Raw genomic sequence first — 12,872 nt, 5'->3', positions numbered from 1 at the left:
GTTGATCACTCTGGAGTCAGCTCCCTCAGTTGCTGAGCCTGCCATAGAGAGCCTTGACCAACATGATCATGATCCACTCTTTCTGTGAGCAGGCAAGCACAGCCTGTGTGTACAGGGAATTCTTATTAGTTAAAAAAAAAAACAATAATTAACATTTGCTCACATTGTCATTGATTCTTTATAGTCTTTTTTCCCATTTAGATTATTAATGTAATGTAAAAATAAAATGTTATGGTTCAAAATGTTCATGTTTTAGCATGATTTTTAAGGTCCTTAGTGGAACACAAGGGAAAAAAGAAAAAGTTAAATAAAAAAAAAAGTTGAAAAAAATATATATATATTATGCAAATTAGGCAATGACGTCATTCAGCGACTTCTAGCACAGCCAATAGCTACTTTCCTTTCTGAGGAGTTGGCAGCACTGGTTGTTAGGAGATTGAGACAGTCCACGTCTTCCACTGCGAGAGAAATGGTTATGCTCCACGGCGCCATCTACCAGAGTACGGGTGCAGAGGTAGCCCATTTCCCCTCATTGTTTTAGAACTTTGCTTTTTTAATCGATATTAGAAACTGAAAGATCCATATTTCATTGGGCACCCAAAAATTACGATATACAGGTGCTGGTCATAAAATTAGAATATCATGAAAAAGTAGATTGATTTCAGTAATTCCATTTAAAAAGTGAAACTTGTATATTATATTCATACATTACATACAAACTCATATATTTCAGATGTTTATTTTGTTTAATTTTGATGATTACAAATGACAACAAATGAAAATCTCAAATTCATCATATCAGAAAATTAGAATATTACTGAAGACCAATAAAAACAAAGGATTTATAGAACTGTTGGCCAACTGAAAAGTATGAACATGAAAAGTATGAGCATGTACAGCACTCAGTATTTAGTTGGGCCTCCTTTGGCCTGTATTACTGCAGCAATGCGGCGTGGCATGGAGTCGATCAGTCTGTGGCACTGCTCAGGTGTTATGATAACCCAGGTTGCTCTAATAGTGGCTTTTAGCTCTTCTGAATTGTTGGGTCTGGTGTATTGCATCTTCTTCTTCACAATACCCCATAGATTTTCTATGGGGTTAAGGTCAGGAGAGTTTGCTGGCCAATTAAGAACAGGGATACCATGGTCCTTCAACCAGGTACTGGTAGCTTTGGCACTGTGTGCAGGTGCCAAGTCCTGTTGGAAAATGAAATCTGCATCTCCAAAAAGTTGGTCAGCTGCAGGAAGCATGAAGTGCTCTAAAACTTCCTGGTATGTGGCTGCGTTGACCCTGGACCTCAGAAAACACAATGGACCAACACCAGCAGATGACATGGCACCCCAAACCATCACTGACTGTGGAAACTTTACACTGGACTTCAAGCAACGTGGATGAAGTGCCTCTCTTCTTTTCCTCCAGACTCTGGGACCTTGATTTCCAAAGGAAATGCAAAATTTACTTTCATCAGAGAACATGACTTTGGACCACTCACCAGCAGTCCAGTCCTGTTTCTCTTTAGCCCAGGCAAGACGCTTCTGACGCTGTCTGTGGTTCAAGAGTGGCTTGACACAAGGAATGCGACAGCAGAAACCCATGTCTTTCATACGTCTGTGTGTGGTGGTTCTTGAAGCACTCACTCCAGCTGCAGTCCACTCTTTGTGAATCTCCCCCACATTTTTGAATGGGTTTTGTTTCACAATCCTCTCCAGGGTGCGGTTATCTCTCTTGCTTGTACACTTTTTTCGACCACATCTTTTCCTTCCCTTCGCCTCTCTATTAATGTGCTTGGACACTGAGCTCTGTGAACAGCCAGCCTCTTTAGCGATGACCTTTTGTGTCTTGCCCTCCTTGTGCAAGGTGTCGATGGTCGTCTTTTGGACAACTGTCAAGTCAGCAGTCTTCCCCATGATTGTGTAGCCTATAGAACTAGACTGAAAGACCATTTAAAGGCTTTTGCAGGTGGTTTGAGTTAATTAGCTGATTAGAGTGTGGCACCAGGGGCCATCAATTTTGAACCTTTTCACAATATTCTAATTTTCTGATATGATGAATTTGAGATTTTCATTTGTTGTCATTTGTAATCATCAAAATTAAACAAAATAAACATCTGAAATATATGAGTTTGTATGTAATGTATGAATATAATATACAAGTTTCACTTTTTAAATGGAATTACTGAAATCAATCTACTTTTTCATGATATTCTAATTTTATGACCAGCACCTGTATCTCCAAATTGATTCTTTCCCACACCCGTAGCGAATGATGGGAAAATCACTATAGCAACCAGTACGACAACAGTGGGGGGTACAAGGAAGAAAATAACCTTAGAAACTATTTTAAAGAGGGGAATTACCATAGCAACCACTTTATTAGTCACAAAAGAAACAAACTAACTATCTTTATTATAATTTTAACGAGGCCAAAAAAAAAAAAGTACTTCTTGAAACCCATTTTAATCGAACTGATGCTAATGGCTCCTGTTCAGTCAAATGTCAGCGATTGAATGTTGGGAAGATTTCAAGACAATTAGAACTAGATGTGAGCATAACATTTTTTGCACCAATCAAAACCATCAAATATTTTTCCCACCTTCTTTGCATAAACCAAAATCTGCAATCCTGACGTATCCATCAGCATCCATCAACAGGTTATCCAGTTTCAGATCCCTGAAAGAAAGATGTGAAAACATGCTACAGCTAACTCAGATCATTGAAAGAGGAGTCCGGAGGCAGTTCTCACTCACTCACCTGTAAACTATTTTGTTCTGATGGAGGAACTCCAGACCGAGCAGAACGCACGAAGAGTAGAACCTGAAACACGATGAGAAGCCAAGCTGACACTTGCTTGAACCATGTGGTGGAACAGAAAAGTGGGACATGTCTGCTTACAGAGTTTGTTTCTCAGAGAAGATGTTGGTGTGGATGTGCTTCATGAGGTCTCCTCCTGGAGAGTAGGCCATCACGAAGCACACGTGGTCTGCAGTCTGGAAACAGCCGTGCAGGTTGACCAGGAACGGATGACGAGCCGAGTTTATCACTTCGAATATACGCTTTTCACACATGAGGCTTAATGTAAACAGAGTTGGGGGTTTAATCACATGGAAAAGGACTTTCTACTTTTTCTGTCATAGAATTTAAAGAAACAGATTCTGTTTAATTTACTTCTATTTTTGGCAGAAGAAAAATGTTGACTGTAACATTTCTAAACAATATAAACAAAGCGCCACTAGGGGCGCTAGACCTGTATCTTACAGGTTAAATGGCCCTGAAAGCAGCTGCCAACAATGACTGCAGGTCAGAAACTTAAACAGTCTTCCTCTGTGTTTTGGAATCTGATAGCATTCTCATTTGGACCAAATTATTATGGAAAATTGAGCTTTATTTTTTAGTTTAATGAAATATTTTGCTTTCTATTATCCACTGCAGTATTGGGAAGTAGACCTACCCGCCATTCCTTCCAACACTAGATCGCCCTCACCTCCTCATAGATTATAAGCGCTCTGATTGAGCCAAAAACTGAGCAGTTTCTGTCAAGGGTTTGTCCCCCATCTTTGCTAGATGAAGTGATAATTAAGACCGGACCAATCGAATTTGACTGACGTGACTACATGACGCGCCCGCAGCTGCAACAACGCTACAGTGGCCCCGAATAAATGGACAATCCTACTGTACAGACTTAACTGCTGAAGAAAGATTTTGACCAGAATATTTTGTGGTCAACAAGTAGAAATCCCATAAGTAAAAAATACTGAATGTTGGCCAGAAAAGTCCCTAATTAGATCACAAATTAAGCACGTAATTGAGTAAAGAGTTACACAGTGTTGCTTTAAATTAACAAACCAACATAAACTATGAAGCCCTCCATAGTTCAGCCACTCAGATTCTCTTCACTAGTTGCCTTCCCACAGCTTGGCACATATTTTTCAAATCACCAGTAACTTTATCAGGTTCCAGTAAATGCTTTAGGAAAGTACTTGGTAAGTTCCACCTCCACCATACGGTGTAGAACTCCATAATACTGTCCATACTTGGTCAGTTGTGGGGAGTGGTGGCCTCGTGGTTGATAGCCTCGTGAGACCATCCTGATCTCGCAAGCTTTCAAGGTTTCACTCGCTAATCAGTCTGGAGACTCTCCGTTAAAGAAAATTTGGAGCCGTTCACCAAACTAACGTCCAATCAGCGTTGGCTTTGAGGCGGGTTGAGGTGTGACGAAACGAGAAGTGCGACAGTTTAGTCTAAAGAACATGGCGGCTTCAGCCGATGAAACTAGCGTTAGCGTGGCTATCGAGCAACTTTTATCGGAATTACAGAGTATTTCTTCACTGAAAGAAGAGCAAAACACTGCTCTGGAGGCTTTTCTCAGAGGAAAAGATGTTTTTGCTCTTCTCCCGACTGGTTTCGGCAAGAGTAGCCTGGCTTGTGGTTGTGTTTTCGTCGTCGCTCTGTTAGTACGTCATATGCTTCGTTGATCTGATTGGTTTATTTGGCCCGTCTATCACCAACATAGGCCAATCAGCTAACCAGTATTTTCGCCCCTTCCCAAAATTACTTCAACGGAAGGTTTCCAGATGGATATGCGGAGCAAATCCATCTGGCGGAGTCAGGTTAAGTGGTTGAGGCAAGGCACTTGGAACAAGAGGTTCTGAGTTGAAGGCCCACTCCCACAGACTGCCACTCTTGGTCCCTGAACAAAGACCTTTAACCCCACACTGCTCCCTGGGAGCCACATAATAGCAGCCCACTGCTCCCCAAGGGGATGAGTTACATGCAGAGAGTTAATTTCATTGCTCTACTTAATTACTTAGTAATGACAATAAAAGCTGGAGGGAAAAAAGTTACTTCTCCATAACCTTCCTGATTAGTTCCAGGTATGTACTCTGTACTTTCAGGAATTTTTTTTTTATTTCCCTTGGAAATTCTTCTACATTTGGGAAGAGAAAATGTTGGGGTCCAACAAAGCTTCAAAGGCTAATCTCCAAGTTCCCAGAAAGGACCGGATGGAAGATAAATAATAAATAATGTGATATTTCAGTGACTAAGACCTGGAATTTCCTCACCTGTCGACTTCATCCCGTGTTATGACGTCACCTTTCTTCAGAGCTTTGATGGCGTACATTTTCCCCGACTTCTTATACTCGGCCAACAGAACCTTGGTTTGGGTTTCAGAGGAGTTGTTTTGTTAGAACCAGTAACCTTCATCTGGTTTTTAAAATTTTACTGCAGAACCAGAAATCTTTCAGAAACCTTTCCAAAGTGGCCTCTTCCAAGGACGGATAAACAATGGAAGTCCTCCATTTTCAGCTCTTCACACCTGCAGAGGAGAACACATGTTCTTGGTTATCATGATGTTGGAACTGAACAGAGAACAAGGAACCAGATCTTTTATATCAGTCAGTTCTAAATCACATCTGGAAAACATGATCAATAAAAAAACTTCATTTTCTTGCTTTATTGAAAAGATGCAGGAATCATCTAGAACTGCTAACTAAATTATCATCTCCCAGCAGTATGTCGTAAATCGGGGGTCTGCAACATTTTCCAAGCCGAGGACCCCAAAACCGATGGCGAGATGGAGCACCAACCCCCTATTTTTATAACCTGAGCCCGCCAGATGAATTTGCTCCGCATATCCATCTGGAAACCTTCCGTTGAAGTAATTTTGAGAAGGGGAGAAAATACTGGTTAGCTGATTGGCCTATGTTGGTGATAGACGGGCCAAATAAACCAATCAGATCAACGAAGCATATGACGTACTAACAGAGCCAATTGATAGATCAAACTCTTGTCGAAACCAGTCGGGAGAAGAGCAAAAACATCTTTTCCTCTGAGAAAAGCCTCAAGAGCAGTGCTTTGCTCTTCTTTCAGTGAAGAAATACTCTGTAATTCCGATAAAACTTGCTTGATAGCCACGCTAACGCTAGTTTCATCGGCTGAAGCCGCCATGTTCAGTCTCCAGACTGATCTGTGAGTGAAACCTTGAAAGCTCACGAGATCAGGATGGTCTCACAAGGCTACTATTTTTATACATTGTGTCCTATAGTCACTCCATTACAGATAGAGTAATGTAACTAAAGTAATTTCTCCCTGGATTATTAAAGTATTTCTGATTCTGATTCCTTGTTGACGGGACAGGTGTTGTGAATGAAACGGTGCCCAGCTTGAAAGAGCTCCTGTGTGTCTCTGAATGTGTGCATTGATGACTGACAGACATCTTCTGCTTCCATTGATATGTTTACTTCAGTGTGTTGAATTCATGTTAATGTGCATTTAAAAACAGTTTAATTAGTGGATAAAAAACTGCAGGGGGGAATATATATAAAAAAAAAAAAAAGTCTAATCATCCAAAACTTTCACGACCCCCATGCAGTACCTCCTAGGGGTCGCGACCCCTTGTTGAAGACATATGTCCTAAATAAACCAGTGGAGAGACTAGATTTTCATGAAGCCCTTAATATTAAATCTAAACTAACATTTATTTATTTATGTTGTCTAAAGCAGTTATGGTTCTGCATCTTTAACGAACCAAATATGTTGAGAACTTGATCTTTATCTCTAGTGTTACAGAAAGCTCCTTTATGACAGCAGAGACTCATAACTGCAGAGCTGCCCTCTGGGAAGAGGCTTTGCAGCGTTCAATGCAGGTCTAGCAGATTCCAAAACTGCTTCTTCCCCACCACCATAATAAAAGAAAACTGAAAAACTGTAAATCATGTCACAATGTCTGTATCAAACTGACCATATCAATGCATTTTTTTGCACCATGTTTTTTTCTCCCAATGTTTACATTTGATCACTGCTGCAATTTAAGAAATGGACATGTCCTGAGAGCTTTACAAAACTAAATTTCCTTTTGTATACACCTGTGTATACAAAAGGAATACCTGTGCTAGTTCTGGCAACAGAATGAGCCGTTTTAATCTTATCTAACATTAGTATATTTATGTTGATATTGACTTAATTACTGTAATGTTTTAACTGACATATACTAAAACTTAAACGAATCTAGTAAAGGGATTTCACAGGAGAGAATGAATATGAACGGATGAATACGAAGCACGTTTTCATGTTCACTGAGATGGACGGACGGAAAAGGAAGAAACATGTATGTAATGCATAAGTTGCAGTAAAGTGATGGAAATTATTGAAAAAAAAATTATATTTTAACTGAATCAGGATGCAACTGTAGCGCCATCTAATGGTCAGAATCAATCAACACACGGTGTAAGTTAAACTCACTGTGGAGGAGGACGAGTGGATGCTTGTCTTCTGGGTTTCAGGCTGCTTTTCCAATCAGGAGACTTTTCCTGAAAAGAGAAACAGTTCAGAAATGTCTGCCTTATCATCATTAAGATCATCTCCACAGTTTGAACTTTAAAACTCTTCGCTCAGACCTGTGAGGACTCTCTCGTCTCCTTCCTTGATGGACGTGGAGATCTACCGATTGGTTCTTCAGAAAAATTCAGCCTGGTTCCAGTATGTTCTCTGAGAAAGAAAACTGTTTTACTAGACAGCTACCAAAACCAAGACAAGATCCTCCCTGCTGCTCCTTTAAAGACGTTCCTGCAGACGTCTGAGACTCTCACCGGGCTGGAGAACCGCTGGAATATGTCGAGCCAGAGTCAGGAGCCGGTAACGGAGGACTCATGGCATCCGGGGAATTGCAGGGAGGCAGGAAGCTCATCATCAGACGGCCCCATGTAGCAAAGTTCATGTTCATCTGAGCGGCGCGAAGGAAGTTCTTTCCTGAAGGAACGAATCAAAAAGAGGCCATTTTGGATACGAGTCCCAGAAGGTCTTTCCTAGATGGACTAGAGTCCTCAAGCACTCATGGTTGTTTAAAAATAAATAAAACTCAGTCCTAAAAGGATTTTGGAATTTCACTGGAAAACCTGACGACGAACCTTCTGCAGATATTGGATCTGATGCAGCATAACATTAATAAAGCTACCATAAGGTGGTTCTAGAAAGCTCTAACAGATCAGGGTGTTAAAGCAGCATCAGCTAAATGTTGGGACCTGTAGTTCTGGAAAGTCCGTACCAGAACTTATTTCTCTCACCAATCAGGAGATGATGGGTTCTTTCCTCATGAGCGTCTTTTTAACTTTAGCAAAATAACAAAGTTGGTGGGAAAATATTTTTTCCAAAAGATAAAAGGAGAAAATTTACCAAAAAATAAAAAATAAAAAACTTCTGAAAACAACAGGAGTTATTCATGAAATTTAATTAAACAATTCCTACCTTTTTCCTTTGGGAAAATCCTTCTCTGTCTTTGGAGTTTAGACGGACGGTCGATGACAGGATTGATGAATGTGACCTGGAAATAAAGTATAAACTGGAGGATTCAGGAGCTAAAATCTTTAATCAAAACATTCAGCTTCTTTATCGTTTTTAGAAATTCAACTAGTGTCCAACCACAAGAGAGGAAATGGGGGGGGGGGCACTCCAGTGGTCACTGAATAAAGGCGAAGACCCTCAGGATTGGTCACTGGTTCATCTCAGGCAACACAGACATAAGAAAAACAACTCATACCCAAGGAAAAGAATAAAAATAATTGATAAATGACTAATCATTTTTTGACAGTGGCAAGAAACCAACATGGACACTTCCATCAGTAACACCTACATTTAAACATTTGACCTGCTTGTTGTGTGGCAACATTGCCAACCATTGCTCCACCAATCAGCTTAATCCAATGTTTACATGAAAAGATTTGTTTTAAAAAAGTCATTAAAATTCAGCATTCAGGTTGTAGATCATTTCTACTTGATTAGAAACGTGGAGAAATACCCAATTACACTCTATGCAGACGATGTGATCTTGGTTGTTTGAATGCATCCCAGAGGTGGGGAGTAATTAGTTATATTTACTTGAAAAATATATACTATTAGGAGCAGTTTTACTGTGCCATAATTTTTTTTTTTTTACTTGACTAATATTCTTGTTAAATATTGCTTCTCCTACTCGAGTAAAATATCTGACTACTCTGTGAGTAATTTGAACTATTCCAAAATCAGGTATACAGTCAATATTAGCAGTGAAAGTTCCTTATCCTGTCCTAACATTTATACAATTTTCATTGTAAGGATTGTTTTGTAAGTATTTTTTTCTGCATGAATTTGTTCTTGTATATTCATGACATTTATCTGTATTCTTTAGGGATTTAAATCTTTCAAATACCAGGACTTGCACATAAAGTCTGTTTGCCAGCATAGTTTATTGACATTAAATCTGAATTTTAGAAGTCAATAAAGTAGCCTTTCTCCTGAATACTTTTGTACTTTTACTTGAGTTAAGAAATATTAAAGTAGTGCTACTCTTACTCGGGTACAATGTTTGGGCACTTTACCCATCTCTGATGTATCCTTTATTTTTACAGGGAGAAAAAGTCCGATTAGAAATGTATTTTCCAAAAGTATCCTGGCCAGGACAGCAGGATTAACATACAAAAAATCCAAAATACAAGACAAATACAAAAAGTATATCGAGGGTTTGGAGCCAGAGGGGCGTAAGTGGCATTTGACCAACTTTACAGGAGAGCGAAAACAAAATTATGACCAAACTTTAATCAACTGTATTTATTAACCTTCAACGTCAACATTGCACCCACATACATACTTGTATTAAGTAGTAGTTCAGTAAACAGATTATGATATATTAAAGCAATTAACATATTGTAAAACATTACAAAATCATAAAAAATAGGTAAAAAAAACAGCAGATACGCCCTTTTGACACCAAGCATATACAGAATTTGTAAAGAAAATAAGGCGTATCTGCTGATTTACATACAAAATATTGGCTTCAAACACTTGACATTCATAAGAAAAACAGTCTTATTTTATTATTTTTGCTATTATTATCATTTAATATTTCATTTATTTAGCCTGGGCGTGGCCAAAATGAGATAGACCTATTTCAATTCTGAGTCATGACAGAAAAAATATGTATTTCATTTAAAACAGTTATTCAGTTAACCAGTTAGTTCACCTTAAAACATTTAAACATGTAAAACTTCGACATTTAATTTTTGACATTTAACATTTAAGTTCTTTAACTCTAACATTTAATTTAATGCGTCATGTTTACACATTCCACTTGTCAACTACACATCTGTACTATCAGTGCCTACTACTTTCAGGGAGTTGTAAAACTCTGCATAGTAATTAGGAATACTCCCATTGGTGCAAAGGGTGAGGAGATCCTTTTTTTTTCAAGGCATTTATGCCTGGGGGGCTTTCATACAGTGAGCTTGGTGATTGTATGGTGCTTGTGGCTCTGGTTGGTAGGCGTACCATCATCTTTTTGAAAGTTGGGGCAGTGACATCATACTTGAAGTAGATTGTCTTCGGGTTTTCTTTCGTGTAGCGGAACCACTTTATCTTCTGCCAATGGACAGCTTGTCCCTCCTCATCTTTTGATCTGTTCTTCACCGTTAGGTTGGAGAGGGATTTGAAATCAAGGAAATCCTTATGCAGAAGCTCATTCACACGGTATGGGTTTCCCTGCCTTGCCATCCTCACCAGTGTGTAATACCCATCAGGGGAGTAGAAGCACACTTTGCGCCTTGCAGTTTCTACTGCAGCATGCACACTGTCGCATTCCATTTGGCTGTGCCCCGACTCCATGAACTTGTGGTCAATTGTTGAGAGAGGCAGCGAGCTCACAGCATGCAAGCACATAGTGCTGAAGGCTGCATTTCTGTTCTGTCCCCCACAAGTGTCTGAGTACAGAACAACATGTTTCACTTGAGGACTAAGTCCTTTAAGGTACATGTGAACACATGTGCTGATCTCAGAAGATCCACGGCCACCTTCCCCCCTCATGCCACATGTAGCAGTCAACATCCTTACAGCCCATGTCATACACGGTGAGGTTGTATGTACTCAACTTTCGTGAGTAAAACAGGCTACTCACATTACTCCATGGAGTTGTCAAGACTTGCTCAAGGTCAAAGGTGACAGCCTTGCATGATTCATCTTCTTTTGCTCTGTTTTTATCAGTTTCTTTCTGTTCTCTTGCCTTGGTCTTTCTTAATTGGTGGGGATTGTATTCCTCACTGTGCTTTGTTTTTTCGTGGTCTTCTAGACGTTTATACCACTCGCAGTTTTTGCATGCGTCTTTTTTAGGAGTATGGAAGGCCATGTTAAACTCCTTGTCAAACACTGACCTATACATACTAAGCTTTTCTGGTTGGATGTTCCACTCTCCACATTTCTCTTTATACAAGTCATACATTCTCATGAGATTTAGAGAACCTTCCAGATACAGCTTGCTTGTGTCTTTTCTGGAGTAGTGAGATTCAAGTGTGGGAAATGAGCGGATGTGTTCTCTGATCTTTTCTTTGCTGCTTTCTGGGATTTTGTTATGCGGTGCATGGCGTCCTTTCTTGCTTGGAGGGGTCATTCCCAAATCACTGTGTGTGAGGGCGCCTGCTGATCGTGCAAACTTCTCTGAAATATCAAGGGTCTTCAAAAAGAAATCCTTGCACTCAATCACTGAAATGAAGAGCAATCTCTGAAGCTTCATCTTCAACTTCATCACTATCCCTTATTATACTGATCAAAATCTTTTCTGCCTCAGTCAGTTCTTGCATGTCTGCAGTTCTGTCACCCATTTTAGCACTGGGCACCACTTGTGTTACGCCCTTTTGACTCTGAAATGCACTGCAGGGGCTGGTATTACTCAGAGCCACAAGGGCGTATATGTACATACGCCCTTGTGGCTCCAAACAGTACTCCACCTTTTTGGTAAGGTCTTTGTTGTTTTATTATTTTATTCAATACAGATTCATTTCTGATTTGTATCTTTGGCCCCACTAGATGGAGCTAATCAAGACCTTTCATTTGATATATAGAACTCATTTTTGACCAAAATGCCACTTACTGGCTCCAAACCCTCGATATATAGTATATATAATCAATTTAAACATTAGGGTAGCTGCAGTAACCAAGTACTTTATCTGGACTTTAAAATGTATTTAAATTTCCCCAAGGCTAACTGTAAATCCACCTGGAAATTCTGAAATTTAAAAGCATTTTTACCCACTTTCATTTTGACCTTTGGGACCTTCTTCAAAGTAATGTCCTGAGAAAAAAAAGCCATAATAACTTCTAGTTCTAGTTAGAACTGAACATAAGTAAACAAAGGAAGATACCCCTAAATTTAATTCATAAATAATTAAAAAACAGTAAAAAAAAGTCTGCAGTCGGTCAGAGACATTTCCCTGAAGTATACAAAGTGCAGTGATGTATTTGAAAGCCTCAGTCGTAAAACTCAAGAAACAGTGATAAACTGCATCGTTTCTTTTTTTTTTTTTTTTTTTTTTTTTTTTTGCAGAGAGAAAGAGTTTATAAGAACTATCAGAACACCAGGTTGAAGACAGACTCTGATCGGATTTGTCTCCATTGGTGCCATCTCTAAAAATCATCAAAGGAACATTCCCAGGTCTCATCCTAGTGTGGACCGGCCCAAGTTTAGAGTGGAACAGCGAAAGAACCAAACCTCGATGAAGAGGATTCCTTGAGGTTCCAGCTCCACACACATTCCATGTCTCTGGTTGTCCAGGAAGTCCTCGAGCCGCAGGAACTTCACCCCGCTCAAAGCCCGCCAGTCTCTCCAGTACACAGCGATTTCCAGTTCCCTAGACTGGAAAAACACACAGTTCAGATATGAGGATCAAGTACAGGAAAACATGGCAGCATCTCATTAGGAAAATGTGGAACTGGATTCCAGCAAATTTTACAATAACTCGGACTTCCACAGGTCAGAATGATGATTTCTACAGCAGCAACACTATAAAAAAAAAGTATTCAGACATTCGCTGGTGAAAATTCTGTCATCCAGGTCATAATCATTCAAAAAAGGTAAAA

General features: G+C 39.6%; 1 protein-coding gene across 1 annotated transcript in view; it reads right to left on the bottom strand.

The window, feature by feature from the left end:
* Positions 1–12,872, bottom strand: part of pkn3 (protein kinase N3) — a 40,279-nt gene that overhangs the window by 6,456 nt on the left and 20,951 nt on the right. Inside the window, 10 exon segments of the mRNA XM_038280660.1 lie at positions 2,593–2,669; positions 2,751–2,813; positions 2,892–3,068; positions 5,060–5,151; positions 5,247–5,313; positions 7,239–7,306; positions 7,394–7,484; positions 7,586–7,745; positions 8,241–8,316; positions 12,505–12,648. Of these exon segments, the coding sequence (XP_038136588.1) occupies positions 2,593–2,669; positions 2,751–2,813; positions 2,892–3,068; positions 5,060–5,151; positions 5,247–5,313; positions 7,239–7,306; positions 7,394–7,484; positions 7,586–7,745; positions 8,241–8,316; positions 12,505–12,648 (1,015 nt within the window).

This window comes from Cyprinodon tularosa, unplaced genomic scaffold (genome assembly GCF_016077235.1).
Source record: "Cyprinodon tularosa strain WSP-4 unplaced genomic scaffold, ASM1607723v1 ctg162, whole genome shotgun sequence".
Classification (NCBI taxonomy): domain Eukaryota; kingdom Metazoa; phylum Chordata; class Actinopteri; order Cyprinodontiformes; family Cyprinodontidae; genus Cyprinodon; species Cyprinodon tularosa.
This window is presented reverse-complemented; position numbering and strand designations above follow the sequence as displayed.